The 20,460-nt window shown below is 42.5% G+C and overlaps 1 protein-coding gene across 1 annotated transcript in view; it reads left to right on the top strand.

Annotated features, from left to right (window-relative positions):
- LOC132824966 (MOB kinase activator 3B) overlaps window positions 1–19,735 on the top strand; it is a 164,608-nt gene extending 144,873 nt beyond the window's left edge. The window contains exon 4 of the mRNA XM_060839895.1: window positions 12,666–19,735. Coding sequence (XP_060695878.1) covers window positions 12,666–12,695 — 30 coding nt within the window. The 3' untranslated portion in view covers window positions 12,696–19,735. The remainder of the gene's footprint in view (window positions 1–12,665) is intronic.
- Window positions 19,736–20,460: the final 725 nt, after the last annotated feature.

The following is a 20,460-nucleotide window of genomic DNA, read 5'->3' as shown; positions in this document are numbered from 1 at the left end:
AGGGGTATGGGTGGGTTGCGCTTCGGCGGGTCGGTGTGGACTTGTTGGGCCGAAGGGCCTGTTTCCACACTGTAAGTCTAATCTAATCTAAAAAAAAGATGTACAACATAGAAACAGACCCTTCGGTCCAACCCATTCTTGCCAACCAGCTATCCCAATCCTAATCTAGTCCCACCTGCCAGCACCCGGCCCATATCGCTCCAAATCCTTCCTCTTCATATACCCATCCAAATGCCTCTTAAATGTTGCAATTGTACCAGCCTCCACCACCTCCTGTGGCAGCTCATTCCATACACATACCACCTGCTGTGGTTGGAAGACAGATGGGGCCAATTAGATAACAGAAAACTATTTATTTTTGTAAATATATTAACAATTTTTTTAACTTTACAAACATATCAAATTATTGAAACATACAATCAATAACAAATATAAGTATAATAAAAAGAAAAAAAAACACAAATTACAATACAATGACTGTCTACTAACTACTAACCTACCCTACAATACAAAACAAACCCTAACACTGTGCAAAGCAACACCAATAAATAAGTGAATAACTAATAGACCAGAAAAAAAGCAAAATACACCCCAAAAAAATCACAAAATTCACAACAGCTATGCTCAGCGCAAAGCTCCCAAACAAAGGAACATGAGCATTGTTTAGAAAAACATATTAACTCAGGAGACCCCCCCTCCAGGGCCCAGGACTTGACAAACCTAACCATCCTGGTTAAACAAACACCCTAATTAAGATAACTGATATATCTATCACCAAATACCTCAAGTAGGGCTGCTATGTCTAATAGAAATGGTCTGTTGTGTGGTGCACCATGATTGTAAAAGAATCCAAGGGAATGTGCTCCATAAATAATTTCTGCCATCCCAGCAAGCCCAGCGGGTTCTCAGACACCCAGTTCATCAGAATATTCTTCCGTGCACAGTGTGCAAGAATATTAAATAGTTTCTTCCCATGCCCATCTAAAGATGGTAAATTCGGTAGACCTGTGAGGAGAGATATCAGGTCTACTTGACTTCAGTCCTCAATACCCTCTCTATCTCCCCCACCACAGCCCTCCAATAAACATGGAGCCTGGCATGTCCAGAAGCAATGGGTAAGATTGCCTACACGTATTTTATATTTGGGGCACACTGAAGATGCCCCTTATTTAAACTTCATCAGACGGTCTAGTGCCAGATGAGCCCTGTGTAGAACCTTTAACTGCGTAGCGCATGTCCTATTACAGATTGAGATCTTTCAAGCATTCTCTCATATGTTTTCCCATGTTTCAGAAGAGATCTCCTAAGTCTTGCTCGCTGACTTCACATAACCGGTTAATATCCTGCCAGAGCTGAAAATGTGTTGCTGGTTAAAGCACAGCAGGTCAGGCAGCATCCAAGGAACAGGAAATTCGACATTTCGGGCCAGAGTCCTTCATCAGGAATGAGGAGAGTGTGCCAGGCAGGCTAAGATAAAAGGTAGCCTGCCTGGCACACTCTCCTCATTCCTGATGAAGGTCTCTGGCCCGAAACGTCGAATTTTCTGTTCCTTGGATGCTGCCTGACCTGCTGTGCTTTAACCAGCAACACATTTTCAACTCTGATCTCCAGCATCTGCAGACCTCATTTTTTACTCGAAGATAATATCCTGCCAGGCCCTGCCATCCAGCAGGCAATAGATGGCACTAACTGAAAGGGTGCTTGTGGAACGTAGCAAAAACCTTTCTGTATCGGGCTTATAGGGCTTAGTGAGAAGCGTAGTCTTCTTCTGGATGAAATCCCTCTGCTGGGCAGCCTATATTTGTTGCTCAGTTGCTCAAAAGACATTATAACCTCCCCCCTCAAACAAGTCTCCCTCTCGCTGCCCATCGTTTGAACCCTAAGTTCATCATCCCTGGTCGAAACCCTGGCATGCCAACTATAGGTGTAAGTGGCGAAGTCTTGGATAAGCAACCCTCACTCTGATGCATTGCCCTCTACGCCTTGACTGTATTGATGACAATGGGATTTTGGCAGTCGTCCATAACTGTCCTCATCTATGAACAACAGGTTAATAAGAGGGCACTTTGCCTGGCAGGCCTCAATATCCAGCCATATTGAGTTTGGATTGTTACCTACCCAATCACAGTCAAAGGACAGCAGGGAACTCAATTGGTACCTCCTGATGTCTGGGAAATCAACTCCTCCCCCTCCTTGAGGCAACTGCAATGTAGTAACTTTGATGAGAGGCAGCCCACAATGCCAGACAAAGGAACCAAACCATCTCATAGGCTTTTGCAGCATTGACCTGGGAAACATTATAGGGAGCATATGCATGGGATAAAGCAAATGAAGAAGAACATTCATCTTAATGAGAGATATTCGGCCCAGCCACAAAATTGGAAGAGCCTCCCATCTCTGGAGATCTCGCCTAATATTGTCAAGTAAGTAAGCAAAGTTAGTCCGAAATAACAGATCAAACTTGGGGATAATAAAAATGCCTAGCTATTGGAACCCTGCCGTGACCACTTAAAAGGGAACTTAGGGCTGCCTTCAACTTCTGGCATATCCTTAAAGTTCTCCAAAGTTATAGCCTCCGATTTTGCAAGGTTAATCTTATATCCTGAAATAGTCCCAAATGAATTGATACATTGTATCAAATGGGGCACGGAGGTCATCGGGTGCGATAAAAACAGAGAACATGATCTGTATACAGTGTAATTTTGTGTGCCCTCGATCCCACTTCTGGAGCGGTTATGTGGACATTCTAACGAATGGCCTCTGCCAGCGGCTCTATCACCAATCTAAACAACAACGGTGAGAGGGGGCAGCCTTGCCGACTACCTTGACCAATCCTAAAATTCCCAGACTTCACCCTGATGGTGATGACCGTGGCCAGAGGGTGGCAATATAAAACCTCCACCCACCTAGCAAACAAACCACCCAACCCAAACTATTCTAAGACATAAAAAAGATACGGCCATTCCACCCGGTCAAATGTATTCTCTGCATCTAAGGAAATCACCAACCCCTGAATCGATCGTTGCTGACAAACCTGGACCATATTCAGCAACTATCTAATATTATTAGAGGACCTATGGACTCTTATAAAGCCTGTCTGGTCCTCTTTAACAATATGGGGCAACACCTTTTCCAATCTCAGCGCCAGGATCTTGGACAGAACCTTGAAATCAGAATTTAATAGAGAGATGGGTCAGTATGAGGCACAATCCTCAGGGACCTTCCCCTTTTTAAGAATTAAGGAAATATTTGCTTCTTTCAAAGATGGTGGTAGGCATTCATGCATATAGGAGTGATTGGACATCTCCAACAACGGCCCTGACAGAAACCCTATAAATTCCTTATAAAGCTCACCCGGGAGACCATCAGGGCCAGGCGCTTTTCCAGTCTGAAGTTGCCTAGCTGCCTCCTGTATTTCCTGAACTGTCAACGGGGCATGAAGGAGAGAGGCCTGTTCCAAGGTTACCCCTGGGAGATCCAGGTTCTTTAAAAAGGCCTCCATTTCAACCTGCCTGTCCTCACAACCTTTAGACCGATACAATTCAGAGTAAAAGCTCTGAAAAGCCTCGCTAATCTTTTTAGTATCATATGTAAGGACCCCGGTGCTGTCTCTGATTGCAGTAATGGATTGGGGAGCACACTTTTTACTAGTCAGGTATGCTAAATACTTCCCTGGCTTATCCCCATATTCTAACAGCCTTTTGTCTAGTAAAAGCAAGTTCTTTGTTTGTGTTTGTGTCAATATTGAATTCAAAGCAGCCCAGAGGGCTGTGGTCCACTGTAGCTTAGTCACTGAAGGCTGCGCAAAATGTGCCACCTCGGCGGCTTTCAACCGTGTCTCAAGTAGACGCTGCTGTTCCTCCTTCTGTCATTTCCGGCTATCCGTATAGGAAATAGCTAATCCCCGAGCAAAGGCCTTAGCAGTCGCCCATAGCATAGACGGACTACTAGCCATGCCTGAGTTGATCGTCAAGAATTCCTGAAACTCCTTCAGAAAGTATTCCACAAATTTGGAATCCTTAAGGAGAAAAAGGTCCAAATGCCAGTGCCGCAAACCTAGCCCTCCACTCTTGGCCTTAACCTCCAAATATACCACCGTGTGATCAGAGATAGCTGTATTCCTAATTTTACAACCAATAATCAAATCCAGAATGGCCGAGAGAGCCAGAATGAGGTCAATCCTTGTGTGACATTTATGTGGGTTTGAAAAAAAGGTGAAGTCCCAGCTGATAGAGTGAAGACGTCTCCAAATATCCACCAATCCCAAATCCTCGCATAAGAAAACCATCTGCTTGGCCTGTGAAGAAATAGTTGGGGGCCCACAAGGCATCCTGTCCACTGTTGAATCCAAAAGACAATTAAAATCCGCCCCCCCCCATAATAATGTGGCGTTTTCCAAAAGCACTCAACATAGGGAAAGCACTAATCAAAAATTTGAGGGATGCGCCAGAGGACAGTAGACATTTAACATGCCATATTCCTCCCCATGTATCAGGGGTTTAGATATCACAAACTGTCCCTGCTCATCTTTCACCTGCTCTAATAATGTGAATGGAAGATTTTTCTGAATAAGTACCACCAATTCCCTACTTTTACTAGTAAAGGATGAAGAGAATACCCTGTCATTATCCCCCTGTTGTAATTTCAGGTGTTCCCCATCATCAAGATGGGTTTCCTGCAACAAAGCGATATCAACCCTTTCCCTCATAAGGCTAGAAAGCACTTTTTTGCCTTTTAACAGGCGAATGACTTCCCTTAATGTTCCAGGTGCACCATTTAATAAGACACTTAGCCATATCCCCTTTCAAAGACCCTTGAACCCCTCGGGGGAGAACCCTGCTTACAAAGGGCCGAGCACAAGTAAATAAAGACTCATAGAGTCGAAGAACTATATATACAAAAACTACTGTATCATAACTATAAACAACTATTACTACCAAAAAACTACAAAGAACATCAACTATAAAACCTTGTATGGAAGACTCTTCCCCCTGCCCTTAGGGGGCACTGCCCTACCCATCCCTTCCTTCACAGCTCCTTCAAACCCGGACTGTGCCCCAGCCTTCAGCCTTAGGCCAGAAAAAAAACAACAGGGAGAGGATCCTTAAATCAACAGAAAAAAGACAAAGCCAGGATGAGCACTCCATCCATCCCTGGCTTCATGTCACCCCTACTTGTGACTAAAAGAGAAACAGAACAAACAAAGAAAAAAGGGGGGAGACAACAAAAGAAATCCACAAAATTTCCCATCAGAAAAACCAATTATTAAAAAAAAGAACAACTTATACCAAGGTTTCTTTCCCCCTTTCCAAAAGAAAAGGAATTATTAGGGAGGAAGAAAGGAATAAAAAAAGGAAAGGAAAACATGGGGAAAGAAGGAAAAGAGAACAAACATTAACCGTATTCCTCAGGCCAATCCATCTTTTTTGAAGTACCTACACAGTTTTTAGCTTTATCCGCTGAGTCAAATGTATAAACTGAGTCCTCATGGCTGAAATGGAGCACTGCGGGGTACCTCATGGAGTACTGGATGCCCAGGTTCCTCAGCCTCTTTTTAACTTCATCGAAGGACTTCCTCTTTCGAATTAAAGCTGCAGAGAATTTCTGGAAAAACATGATTTTTGACCCCTTGTACAGCAGTGCCTGCGGATCTTTTCCCAGGGATCTGGAAGCTTCTATGACTTTTTGCTTGTCCTTATATGAGTGGAAGTGCACTAGGACTAAGTGGGGACACTGCACTGGACCTGACCTGTGCACTGTGACCCAATAAGCCCTTTCAATCTACAGCCTGCTGGACTCGATGTGAAGGCCTAAGAACCTCGGCAGCCAACTTTCAAAGAATCTGAATGGCTGCTTACCCTCCTCACCTTCAGAGAGCCCGACAATTCAGAGATTTATCCTCCGACCTCGATTTTCAAGGTCGTCGATATGGTCTTGCGAGGCCCGCACCTGGATTCGACTGGATGAGGACTCCATCGCAGCTTCCAAGGCCTTACTTCAACCTTCCACCTCCGCCAGCCACTCCCCAAGGCCCTGGATCTCCTGCTCATGCTTCTGCAGCATGGATGCAATAGGTTGGACCTGGGCACGAATCTCCCCACAGATCTCTTCAATTGCAGCTCCAACTTTCAAGGTAAGTCTCTCCACTGCCGCAGCCAATTCCTGAGAGTCTGTCACATCCCCAGGGGGTTCAGGAGAGGCTGCTGTTGCTGCTGTCTCTGGTGTGGTAGGTGCTGCAGGGGAGTGTCCTCCCTGCAGCTGTTTGCTTGCTACTTTTCCCTTTGGCATCCTTCACACTCCCAAATATTAACAAATATGTGTTCTGTAAGGTGTTAAACTAATAATTCCACCACATAACTTGGCCAGGAATGGTAAAAAACACCGGTATGCCTTGGCTGTTAGGCAGAGCTGTCCACAGCAGATCTACAGAATCGCCGCATCTTGCCAAGTACAGAAAACCATTTTGATTTAACCTCCTCCATCATGAGGCCATTAGGAACAGTGTAGGTATAGTATTTAGGAAGTAGTTAAAAGACTACAAGCAAGGAAGATAGCTTCAGTGACCCCAACAATGATCCCAGACCGGTAGCCTTCTAGCTTCGCCTTAGTTTTATATATTTGCCTGCTTGCATGAGGCCCCTGGACCACACCTTGTCTCAGCACCACCCATTACTTGGCTGCTATCCATCCGATCAGCCATGCTTAACAGGATGCCAGCCCTGGTTGAAGGCATAAAATTTGTTGCCGCCCGTAAAATACAGGAGGAGATTCATGACTCACCCATATACTACTTATTGGCATCCGAACATCCATGTTGACAGTAATATCCTATTCTCTAGTTCACTGTATAAAATGAGGTTTAATCAGTTTACAAAGACACCATTCTTCTAATACTACATGTTGAGTGTACATACACTATGTAGACTGCAGCAATTCAAGAAGTTGGTTCATCTTCTCAAAGGTGATGACAGTTGGTGTACCCATATAGATAAAGTAGAAATATGTCCAAAGACATATCTACTTTATTCTCCCTGGCACATTTAATTTCCCATGATATTGCCCTAGAATGCAGAGGCCCAGTTTCCTAGTTGAGATCAGCAGGTTTACTGCTTAGTTGTTTCATATCTAACCCATGAGTTGGCAGGATGTTTAAATAAATATTTAAATATTTATTATTATGTTTCTGAAGTTGAAGCCTTCAGTGCGGTCAGCTCTGCTTAATCAAGCTACTCCATGAAATGGAATAGTGTCCCCTTCATTTTGATGGAAATGTGCTGGTGGGACACTCAGTGTAACCAGAAACTTTCCTTCCTCCTCATTGTTGATTTCAAATCTCCTGATACCTACATATCGAGCACGGATGGTGTGGTTGAAATAGGTCGGGGGGAGTGGGATTGCAAAGGGGTTGTTATGGCAGAGAAACGAGTGGTTGAGGAGATAGCCCTGTTAAAGACAAATGTACTCCAGCAACAAAGGTTTGAAGTACTGCTTCAATCCACCATAATCTCTCTTAACTGTGAAGCAGCTTCTTGCACCATACCACATATGGCATCAGTTTATAATTGGTTCTTCCACACAGTCTTAAGATCTTGCCCATCAAAAGAGGTAAGCTTCTTTCTTGGTAAACAACTGTGTATATTTGCATGCTTTGTTTTCATTATCATAGATCAAAGACTGATCTATCCCAAGATTATAACTCTTACATGTCAGATCTGTCCCTCTTCAGGAAGTTCAGAAATTGAAAGGCTTGATTGTTTCAGTTGAGGTTTCCAAGATTAGGTGAACAGAGCACTGCATAGCTTTTAATTAAAGCCCACACTAACTATAATGATTTGACAAAGCTCACCACCCAATCTTATTGTCTGGCATTGTGTGGGCAGATGCACTTTATTATTTCAAAGGATCACAGCTTTTTTCCACCCATTGCCCTTTTCATTATTACTAATGTACACCAGTTAGTGTATTGTTTATTTTGTTTGAGTTCCACTTTAGTCACTGTACCAGCTGTTTATCAACTCAAGATTTGAACCAGAATTCTGTGGCCGGTTTCAATGGGCTGAATGTTCACAGCCCCATGATGGTTGGCTTGAATGAAGGCTGTGAACAATGTCAGAAAATTGGGGCAGTCCCTGTTGGAATGATACTTAGTCACATTCCTCTTACCAAGAGCTTTCCCCAGATGGGATGTGAAGGGAATAGGATTCACTGCCCGTCCCACCAAGTTTGGCAACTATTTGTGATGGTTCAGAATTAGATCCTCCCCCACTACGGGAATTGACAACCAGTTCAATGGAGTGTGTGTGAGAGAGAGTGTGTGTGTGTGTGTGTATGTGTGTATGTGTGTGTGTGTGTGTGTGTGAGAGAGAGAGAGAGAGAGAGAGAGAGAGATCACTCACATGGCCAAAACATGTCTAAGGCACCTTAAGGCTTCAGTCCTCATAGCTTTCAATTCAGACCACATTTCAAAGAATACTGAGGCATTCCCATTCTCCCTGAACTCTCTCAGTCCACCTCCCTCAGTGGGATTGTCAGGGCTCTTCATCTGTGAGTCCTCTGATTGGATCCAAACAGAGGTTCATCCTGCCAACTCCCCCTACTTGTGAATGTGGAGGTGCACATTTAGGAGGCCCCGTCCAAAACAATTGTCGTCCTGGTTTTAAGGATCCCCTTCGAGAGCAGACAGACCCCAGTCTCCATCCATGACACCCTGCCAATAGGCCGGGATCCCCTCAGGAAAAGTCAGCTGTGACTCACTTGGTAGCACTCTCACTTGACCTTACAAATCACCTCCAGGACTTGAGCACCACAATTTAGGCTGACATTCCAGAAGATGAAATCGTATTCCTGATGAAGGACTTTTGCCCGAAATATTGATTTTCCTGCTCCCTGGATGCTGCCTGACCTGCTGTACTTTTCCAGCACCACACTCTCAACTCTAATCTCCAGCATCTGCAGTCCTCACTTTCGCCCTTTCCAGAAGACGTGCTGAGTGCATGTGCTTTATCAATTAGGGTCAGAACTCAGAGAGTGCCCCATTGTCAGAATATCGGTTCTGAGGAAGTGCCACACGGTCAGAGGGTCAGTATTGAAGGGCTGCTATGATATTAGAGAATCAGTCCAGATGATATGCTGCACTGTCAGAGGTTCAGTGCCGAGGGCGTGCTATACTATCAGAGGCTTAGCATCAAGGGTGTGCTGTACTGTCAGAGGTTCAGTGCTGGGTGCATGCTTCACTGTCAGAGGCTCAGTGCCGAGGATGTGCTGCACTGTTAAGAGGCTCAGTGCCGAGGGTGTGCTGCACTGTTGGAGGGTCAGTGCCGAGGGTGTGCTGCACTGTCGGAGGTTCAGTGCTGAGTGTGTGCTGCACTGTCGGAGGCTCAGTGCTGAGTGTGTACTGCACTGTCAGAGGCTCAGTGCTAGGTGTGTGCTGCACTGTTGGAGGCTCAGTGCTGAGTGTGTACTGCACTGTCAGAGGCTCAGTGCTAGGTGTGTGCTGCACTGTTGGAGGCTCAGTGCCGAGGCTGTACTGCACTGTTGGATGCTCAGTGCAGAGGCTGTGCTGCACTGTCGGAGGCTCAGTGCTGGGTGCATGCTGCACTGTTGGAGGCTCAGTGCCAAGGGTGTGCTGCACTGTCGGAGGGTCAATGCTTAGAGTGTGCTGCACTGTTGAATGGTCAGGACTAACTGTGTGCTGCACTATCTGTGTTGTCAGGACTAAAGGCATGTTACACTGTTGTGGGGGTCAGTACTGAGGTGTGCTGCACTACTGGAGAATAACTACTGAAGGAATGCCGTATCATTGGAATGACAGTAGTAAGGGAGGGCTATACTGTTGGAGGATCAGTACTGAGGAGGTGCTACGCAGTTGTAGAGAGAATGGTTAGTGTAATGTTACTGGTCTGCACCCCTTTTCTTGGAACCTATATTAGTTTACTTGCACATCTCTCCTCTTAGTTTGAACAGTCCACCTCCAAACTTCAGCTGTTTTTTTTCCACAGTTGCTTTTTTCTCATTTATTCTTTATTTGAATTCCTAGTTGTGCATTACATTATCCTTCAGGTATTTACAGCATCTAATTTCAAATCTCATTGTAAAAGCATTTAACTTTTTGTTGAAAAATAAGTGAATGTCCTTAAAAGTAGGATTGAAAGTTTTGGAGACATATTTTCTTCATGATGTGAAATTGCTCATGGTTTGAGCTCCACCAGCTGGGTAGTGACAGAAATCCACAAACATCTTTGCAGAATCAATTTTGGAGCAAGGCTACAGTCAAGCTTTGACCACATCCCCGTAAAGCCAGACACTTGCTTTCACTTCTGTAAATAGCTAACTTCAACAGCTCACCTACTTTCACCAGGTTAACACAACCCCACATGAAGTGGCAGCACAGCGATGATGAGAGGTTTTGATAGATAGAGAAAATAAACGATTTCCTTTGGGTCAATGATATAAAGTCATTGGAAAATATCTAGTAGAGTGATGAAGGTCTGCTGCAAATGTGTTGCTGGTCAAAGCACAGCAGGCCAGGCAGCATCTCAGGAATAGAGAATTCGACGTTTCGAGCATAAGCCCTATTCCTGAGATGCTGCCTGGCCTGCTGTGCTTTGACCAGCAACACATTTGCAGCTGTGATCTCCAGCATTTGCAGACCTCATTTTTTACTTGATGAAGGTCAGCATTCATTTCCAAACTGTCTAACTATTAACACACTGGATCGGGTCAGAAAAGGGGCATGGTGACGGCCTTAAATTTAAGTTGGATTTCTGGGCCTCAGTGGATAGGAAGTCCCACTTGCAATTACTGTCAGTAAATCTGACTGACTGGCAGCTTTCACTGTCCCGGCAGCACCAGAACTCAATAGGAGGCTGTGATGTTGTTGGACCTAGGTTGATCCCAGGAACTTCTAGGTGGAAAGGAGTCAGGCACCCAGGGGAGGAAATACAGGTACATGGGAGAATCAGTTTTAAAGGCTGGGCAGGGTGGAACAAAGGAGTTTAGCAATGTACACAGGACACAGGATGCCTCTCCTGAATGATACATCCTTTCCTCTCCCATTTATTTCACACTTCCAACTATGTTGTAAAAGTGGCTTTGCACCTTCACCCACCTACATTGTTCAGATATGTATGGCAGGAAGGTGGATTGAGAGCTTTAAATAGCTAAGAACTAGTCCTCAATAAGCCTAAGAGCAGTTGAGTTGGTGGAGGACTTGGGATGGTCATCCAACATATGGAGAAATTGATATTCCGTCAGAGAGTTGCTGAAATTTTTAAACAAAATTGCTGGTGGGAGCTGACTCCGTAAACAACATTATAAAGGGAGTTGGACATATTCTCGAGGATGAAGGACACACAGGCTCATGGACAAAAAGTGGGATTGCAGGAAAGCGTTATTGATTTCAGAAAGAGTCATTACTGGCACAACCGTACTGAATGCCACTTTTTCTATGCTGTACATTTCTAGGGTTCTGTGATAAAATACCTATTATGCTAAGTTATTATTTATGGGCTGCATTATGGAATTATTATTATGGAATTTTAAAATCATGTTCTTTTTCTGTTTCCAATTCAATTCCCTCCAAGCCACGCAGTGGTCTCTTACCAGCACCTCCTCTGCTTCCAGTGACCAGATAGCCATTCTTCTTTTCTCAGCCTAACATATCTCTTGTGTGTGCTCAGTTCCTGAGATGGTTTAAGTCCACCTCCAGAAACCAAGTACTTATGTAGACTGACGCCATAGTGAGGAAACCCTGCATTGTCATAATATTCAGCACTTAATTTTATTTGTTCATGGGATCAAGATATAACTGGATAGGTCTGTTTTTATGTGTCATCTCTTTGTCCTGAGAAGGTTGTGGTAAACTGTCTTCTTGAACTCCTTCATATGATGCTGTACACCCTGACTTTGGGGGTGAAATTCCAGGATTCTGACCCAGGATGAGAGGACTGACAATATAGTCCCATGTCAGATTAGTGTGTGATTTGGAGGGGAATTTTTCATGAATCAGCTGCCTTTTATTCTACGTGGCAAAAGTTTTAAGTTTCGATGTGCTGTTGAAGGAGCTTTGGTCAGTTATTGTATTGTGTCTTGTGGACAGTACACATTGCTGCCACTATGTATCTTTTATGAAGGGAATGAATTTTAAAGACAGTGGATGAAAATCCTCAACTCTACACAGGGTGGAGCTCAAATCTGGTACCCCCTTCTCATGTGTGGCTTCACCAATTTCTGTTCCAGTGCAGGTGAATATTGAAAATGAACACTTTATTCTTGAATAGTATTGAAATTGCAGACTGACACCTTTTTATTTCTTTTTTTTTCATTCTTGTGAAAGACACAAGGTGCACGAATCTTTATTCAAATTTCTACCACCAGGAAGAATGGAAACACCTGAATAGCCTTTGACAAGCAGTGCCCTTCACATGAAAGGGCAATGCTGTGTGATCAAACAGTGAAGAGGAGGGCAGGGATTAAATCAAAATAGAGTTGGAGGGGGAAAATACTGACACCTTTTTATTGTGATTCTATGTTAATGATCTCGTGGACGTTGTTCAAATTGGATTTGTTTGGTCTCCCAAGGTTCATTAATTCAACCGCACAGGAAAACTTTGTTCAACTTATAATCAATGTTTTACGTCATAAAATGTCTTTCTTCTGGTTTTCAGAAAGAGATGACATCGCGGATATGCCACTAAACGATTATAGAGATTCCAATTAACTACAGAACCCAGCAAGCAGCAACCTGCAAGCAATACATCAGCTGACTCCTCTGCTTGCATCTGCATCACTGGGACTAATGCTTCAAAGACAGATAAAGCCCAACAGCAACCTCAGGCAATTTTTGTGTATTTGTGTTGGTAAAATGTCTGAATACTGAAAACATTGTCTCAAACTGGTATTATGAAAAGCACTCTGTAATTTTAAACTGCTTGTTCCCTTCTAATTTTTCAACAGTCCAGCTTTTGACTTAAACTAGATCACTGCCTGAAAGTGGTATATACAATCTAGTGTATCAGTATGTATTGTTTAACAGTCTGACAGCTGATATCATTTTTATTTAGGGCATAGTTAATGGCCCATACCTATCATCATAAAATGATCAGTGAGAGAAACTGAGTCCTGCAGTAAACTCAAAAACTCTCTTTTTCTACGTCTGCCTTTAAATCTATCTACCTTCATGATCAGATGAAAGTTTCCTTTTTGAATTGGGTGCACAAAGTAGCAGATTTGAAGAGATTGGAGTTGACGGAACTACTTACTAGCTCGAAACTCTGAGGCAAACCCAGGATGCTCGCTTAGTTTCATGTCACCCCTCAATGCTAAAGGACAGTGAAATGAGCATTCTGATCGTCTACTTTTTCTCACTATTATTCTCCTTTATTCTGATGTGCTCACTGGCATGTAGTTCTTTTTCTCCTTCCTATACTGACCTGTTTGACAGGGGTTGTTTCCCTAGGGGAAATCTCTCTTCTGCCCAGGAGTCTCTAGCAGACCAGGTCCAACAGGTAAAATCCCGCAGACCTCAAGGTACACTGCAGCAAATGGTTTCCCATTCAGTCACATAACTCTTGCCGTTAAAAATCTGATACTTAAAATTCAGCAGCTAAGAGCAGTCTGAAATGATGGATGACAATAATTCTGTCATACGCATTCTTGACATATTTATGCAATTTCCACAGGGTATAATAATTAGAGGCAGGGATTCTGGTTCCTTACGTAGCGTGAGGTTAATTGAAGCTTCTCTTCCTGCTCCAATGCACATTAACCAATCTAACACAGCAAAGGGAATCAAACCTAGAGGTCTATTGAAAAAGCAGTTCAACATCAGTACAACTTTTCCCTTTTTATTTCCAGCACACTCCCAGTCCACTCAAGCCCTCTTGGCTTTAATTGAATTTTCCATATTTCCCTACTTCCAATCCTTTTATTTTTCTGGATCTATTTTCTGTTTTACAATTTATGCAATAGGAGACATTGTTTCTAAATGTCTAGCCTATTGAATACTTCTAATGTTTTGTACACCTCTCTCACATCATCACTTAATCTGAGACGGACTGAGTTTATTATGAACACCGCCATGAGGTGACGCAGTGCCCATTGCTGCCAGGAACCTATTCAGCGTTTTCTGTTTTGAGTTATTTTCCTGGGTATGTGACCTACATGCTGTCCAATCCAGATGTTCTGTCCACCTAGCCAGAAACTCACTGACTATGGATCTGACAAACAAGCAACTGTCCACCACCAGGACTTACACTGCGTGTGCTCTAAATACTGTTTGGTACAGAGCCTGTCCACTGCCCTTCACACAATGGCAGATAGTTGCTCAGCAGGGGATGGGTTGCTCCACTTCACCCCAGCTTCCTTGGCACTCCCCGAACCCCACCCCACCACCACCTCCCCAGTTGTCTTGCCTCCAGTTCGCCTGGCGTCTTGTCCTCCAGTCTTCCCATTGCCTTGCCATCAGACCCTTCCTCAACAGTTGCTCCATATAGGACGCAGAGTGGGTGGCATCAATGCATGTGCAGGTGCTGATATTACTGTGCACAGACCGCGGTGACATCAGTGATGAATGTACGGACACTCCCGCAATCTGTCATGACTAGCTGACATCATGGACCATGTGTGAGTGGTATGTGAGGGGCAATTTGATGGCCATATTGGAGCAATCATTCTGATCTCAGAATGCCAGCCAGGTTAATAAAATCTATCTGAATATTTTCACTTTCTTCCTCACAAGCTGTTGGTCTGCTTTATTTCTGGTTCTGATAGGTAGTCAGTGAACTGAAAGGTTAATCCTACCTTCCTCTCTTCACAGATGCTGCTTGGCTAATGGAGGGTTTTCAGTATTATCAGTTTTCATTTTAGATTTTCAATGTTTTCTTTTATAATTTAATTGTGTTGGTTCAAACCAAGTTCCTTTTCCATTGTTGTACAGCTTTAAGTCAAACAGCTTCATATGCCACTATTTCTCATTGTCTCACAGTCTTGGATGTCAGTGATTTTCCTTACCAGCTACATTCAAGTAACGTTCAGTATTAAATGGAGCTTTATAATCACAAAGAAGACATTCCTCTTATCACTCGGATGGCATAGACTCAGAATAAATAAGAGATGTAAAAATTTGAGCTTTGAGCTGTCAGTATTTTGTAAAATCTCAATAGAATTTAGATCTGCTTCATAGTGTTTCTTACCTTTAAATTCATAGAATCATAGAATCTGCAGTGCAGAAGGAGGCCATTCAACCTGTCATGTGTGCACCAGCTCCCGAAAGAGCTACCAAGCTAGTCCCATTCTCCAGCCTTATCTCCAAAGCCCTCTAACTTCATCACTTTCAAATATATACGCAAATTCTCTTTTGAAATCTCCTATGGATCTGCCTCTGCCTCTCTTCCAGACAGCAAATTCAAGATCCTAACAACTCTCTGCATAAAGAAGGATATTCTGTTTCCACTAGTTGATCTGTCAATTAAGAGAGGTCACAATTTCAAGACTGTCAATAAGACAGATAGGAGTGAGAGGAGGAGAAAGTGTGTTACTACTTTTAGTTATTGACATAAAAAATAGTGGAAACAGAATATCCTTCTTTACCCTGTCAGAATTGTTAATAACTTTGAACGTCTCAGTAAAGTCATCACTCAAGCTTCTCTGCTCCAAGGAGAATGACCTAATTTTTCTAATCTTGCCTTATATGTAAAATCCCTCATTCCTGATATCATTCTTGTAAATCTCCTTTGCTGTCTCTTCAGGGCTTTCTGAAATAAGGTGCTTAGAACTGAACACAGTACTCCAAATGTGGTCTGACTAATGATTTGTAGAGGTGGAGCTTCACTTCTTTGCTTTTATACTCTATGCCTCTATTGATAAACCCAAGGATCCTATAAGCCTTCTTAACAACTGTTTCCATTCACCTGGCTACCCTAAAAGAATTATGCATGTGAACTCTGCGATCCTCTGCTCCTGAACTCACCTTAAAGTTGCATGATTGAGACTATATTGTTCTTTCTACTAAAAGGCATTAGTTTCCATTTTTCTGCACTGAAATTCATCTGCAAGGTGTGTGTCCATTTGGCCAACTTATCATTGTTACTCTGAAGTCAATCAGCATTGTCCTGTTGGCAACCATCTCAAAGTCATTTATATAAATCAGAAAATGCAAGAGTCCTGACACTGATCTCTGGGAAACACCACTTTGAACTTTTCTCTAACCTATGAACTGCCCAACTATGCCTTCCCTGTGTTTCCTATCTTTTAGTCAATGTTTGAACTATGCTGCCAAGGACTCAAAATCCTGAACATTTCTAATTTGCTAACCAACCTGTCATGTTTTCTCAAAGTTCTGAAAGCGCATTAAGTGGCTATTTCTAGGTACGTTCTAAGAAACAGCTTTATGCTGAGGAAATTAGTTTTTCAGCATGCTGAAACAATTGGAATGGCAGACTGAAAGGTGGCTGTAAGAATGCAACCAGATGATGGAAATCATTAGACAAAGCATCACTGCCAATTACATATTCTGTACCAGCCAAAGCTGAACAAAAACTCGGTAAGCCAGCAAGTCCATTGTGAAAAAAAATTGCAACATGGTAAGCTGCAATTATGTTTGGTCATCAGACTTCTTACACACTGATTTCCAAGTGGTCTAGTTGAAAGTAGTTTCCAAGGCTAGCTATGTGGGAATGATGGTCAAGCCATACTGAAAGCATTCTTGGAAGCCACCAGCAGACATTTGCTAAGATGGTGACTTTCCTTCACTACACTCATTTGAATCAATAATAATCCACTCAACTAATCAGAAAAAAAATGGTTTTGACTTATTTGTTTATGTTCTGTTCTTTACAGTGATAAGGAGCAACAGATGCTTTAAGATCAACTTGAGACTTATCCAGTACAATGCTTATTTATTGAACTTAAGATTTTAGCAGATCCATACATTGTGTCAGGACTTTTACCATTCTATGATTGATTCTGAGAAGGCTTAACCAAGTAGATGACAATAGAAATGTTTAAAGAGTGTGGTGAGGCTGAGAGTTTTTGAATGATACAAGGAGAATGCTTGTTGCTCCTTGCAATTAATAAAGTGTTTAATTGGTAATCTGTTTTGGGACTCTATACGGTTATGAAAAGCATGATGTAAATACAAGTTCTCTTCAATCAAAAACTTTGGATGCTGGAAATCTGAAATAAAAGCAAAAATATCTGGAAATAGTGGGTGAGACAGAGGTCATGAAGCTGTCTCTTTCTTCACAGGTGTTACCTGACCTGCTGAGTCTTCGTAGGATTTTCATTTTCTGTTTTTGTTCCACAAACAGTAAGTCTTCACTTAAAGTTGTGGATATGTTCCTGAAAACACTGATTTTAAGTGAAACATGAACCATCACATGTTCTGTAGAATCATCCTTATCAGAAAAGAGCAGATATTAAAACATTACATCCTGTAAATTGGAATATTTTATATTGTCATATTCCTAATTTGGTAAATCAAACTTTTGAGACTAAAATAGGTTTACAAATATAGAATAAAAGTGCAACTTGCCACTTACAGTGCCTCATCCACACTGGCCATGCTGCTTCTGAGACCTCCTGCTCCCTGATTCTCCAAGTCACTGCAGTCTGTCCCTGCTCCTCAACCTTCAAGATGATGCCTGTCCCCTAGTTCCAACCTCCAATTTGCAGTGTGTTTCCCATCCTTGATCAACTCATGCACTATTCCCCTTTCCTAGACGTGCGCTGCTTTTTAAGATCAATTGTTAAATGGAGCTCCAGTGTCATGGATGTGCACATTCTGATGGTTCCAAAATGCTGAGACTTTCACAATCCATGTGTTTTTAAAGGCTTTCACTCTACACTTTCCTCTCTTGAACTCTCGCTGAGAGAAAAGGTTTGGAAGAAGAGCACCGAGACAAGATGAGCTGTGAAGATCATATAAAAAAAATAGGGTGAGAGGAGGGGGGAAATGATCCATGGGTGAGTTTTGGAAAAATAAGTATCTGCAACTCAAAGTTGGGGAATGGCAAGGTGCCTCCCTCCCACTCCACCGAGGACATGCAGGTCCTTGGACTCCTCCACCGGCAAAACATTACAACACGACGGTTGGAGGAAGAACGCCTCATCTTCCGCCTGGGAACCCTCCAACCACAAGGGATGAACTCGGACTTCTCCAGTTTCCTCATTTCCCCTCCCCCCACCTTGTCTCAGTCAGTTCCCTCAACTCAGCACCGCCCTCCTAACCTGCAATCTTCTTCCTAACCTCTCCGCTCCCACCCCACTCCGGCCTATCACCCTCACCTTGACCTCCTTCCACCTATCATCGCCCCTCCCCCAAGTCCCTCCTCCCTACCTTTTATCTTAACCTGCCTGCCACCCTCTCCTCATTCCTGATGAAGGGCTTATGCCCGAAACGTCGAATTTCCTATTCCTTGGATGCTGCCTGACCTGCTGTGCTTTAACCAGCAACGCATTTTCAACTGTGATCTCCAGCATCTGCAGACCTCATTTTTTGCCTCAACTGGGAAGTCAAAAAGGAAGAAGAGGCCACACCTAGAAAGTTTGCAGTGGGGAAGAGGTTGCAACTGGTAGGTTTGGAATGAAGATGAGGCCACCACAGAGAAGTTGGAAATAGAGATAGGCTGCAACTTGAAGATTGAGGAAGAGGAGGAAAGTTCTCAGGCTGGAAGTCAGGAAGAGGGGGGCACCAATTGGGTCATGCTGGAAACTGCATTAAAACAAATTTTGCAATGCTCTACAAAATTACAGGTGCTATTAACTTACCGATGTAAAAGTGAAACAATGTTAAAGGAGAAAACTTTAAATTAAGACTTACTGTATTTTAAATTTGTATCTCTCAAATTTCTGTTAGCAAATTATGGAGATAATCTACAGTTTTGTCTTTTAATTATAATGGAAAATTTCATCCCCTTCATGTTCTCTAAAATATTACTGCAAGTTTGTAAGAACATACAGCAAAGACATGACGTATGTCAGCAAACTGTGTTTTGCAACTAAACTGTTTGAAATTTTCTTTGGAAATTAAATGTTAATACTATGACCCAGTAATAAACTAAAATTTAACCACCAATTTTGTTTTCTGTGATAAAATGGAATATTTTGTGAAATCAACATTTGATAACAAAATATTTTTTGTTTGTTTGCTTGCTGATGATACCTTTCCAGGTTTAAGCCTTCTGATTCTAGAGTTACGTTTTAATGAGCCTAAAGTTAATCTTGAAGGATGAAATAGTATTACACTTAATAAAACCCCAAAATCTCTACATTTATTATATTGCAATCCTAATATAGTACATCCATTCCCTCTTTAGCACAGACAAAATTTAACCTTAACTATGTATTAACTGGAAACGTTAGGCCCCATGCTATATTTTAAGAGAATTCCAGAGATGAGGGCTGCAGCCAATGATGCACATGTCCCCCTTGTAACAGTACCATCTGCTTTGCAAGTATTATATGAATTCATCAAAAAGAATATTGATGAGTGAACTAAAGTTTGATCAATAATCTCATAAATGCTCTGAGGCTTCAAACAACTTGTGATTCTGACTCTGTCAAAACTGAAATCCAAAAATCAGGAGGTCTACTCTTTGATTACGTTTTCATTTTGATTAATTGTGATTAAAATCGAGATGTTTCTGCATTTAGGACAAAGCGATTGGATTTTTTTTTTTACATTCAGTTCTATTGAATCACACAAAGTTGATTTGTATTTAGTTGAGGTGTTGATGAAGAGGGGTTTATTTAACTTGCTTTCCCATGTCTTACTTAAATAAAATTTTATTTTAAACTAAACCTCTGTGACAATGTGCTTTATTTTGAATGTCAACTTTACTGCTATGAACTACTGTGTTTTGGCATGAAAAGTGTAGCATGTTGTGTGTTAAATCCCTGTTTTACTGTTAAAGAGTATAGTTTGTTTCTGGTGAATTAATGTTAGAAGGTAAAACTTAATATGGACATACATTAAAGATGGATTTTCAGAGTGGGATCAGGTATCCAATATCTGGATCATCCTGGGTCCTCAGTGTGTGTCAGTGACACTGTTCAAAGTTGGGCAAGGTGCAAGCTTGGTGTCCAACTAGAGTTGCCAAACATCTCAGAAATGGTAGCGGCCTGTCCAGAAAAGGCAAGTGGCAGCCATGATGGCAGCTCTGGCTGCTCTGTTGACTATAGCAAGCAACCTTTTCAGAACACCAAGAGGCGACACATGGTGAAGTGTGGCCTTGGACACCAGGTTGAGGTCTAACTCTTAGTATGGTATTAGTTGCTCTGCAAACTTCATTTGAACACAAAAGACAGGCAAACTTCCTTTGGCCCTGTGAAGAAATCAACAGCTTTGCTTTAACTTTTTTTGCTGCCATGAAGCTTGTCATTTGACATTCTGTCTGCACTGTGTGTGATTGCTGTTCTTGTCTCTGACAGTTTGTGGGCAATAATGGTTTCTCATAGACTCCC

The sequence above is a fragment of the Hemiscyllium ocellatum genome, chromosome 2 (genome assembly GCF_020745735.1).
Source record: "Hemiscyllium ocellatum isolate sHemOce1 chromosome 2, sHemOce1.pat.X.cur, whole genome shotgun sequence".
NCBI classification, from domain to species: domain Eukaryota; kingdom Metazoa; phylum Chordata; class Chondrichthyes; order Orectolobiformes; family Hemiscylliidae; genus Hemiscyllium; species Hemiscyllium ocellatum.
The sequence above is the reverse complement of the archived record's forward strand: the minus strand, read 5'-3'. Positions and strand labels throughout refer to the sequence as shown.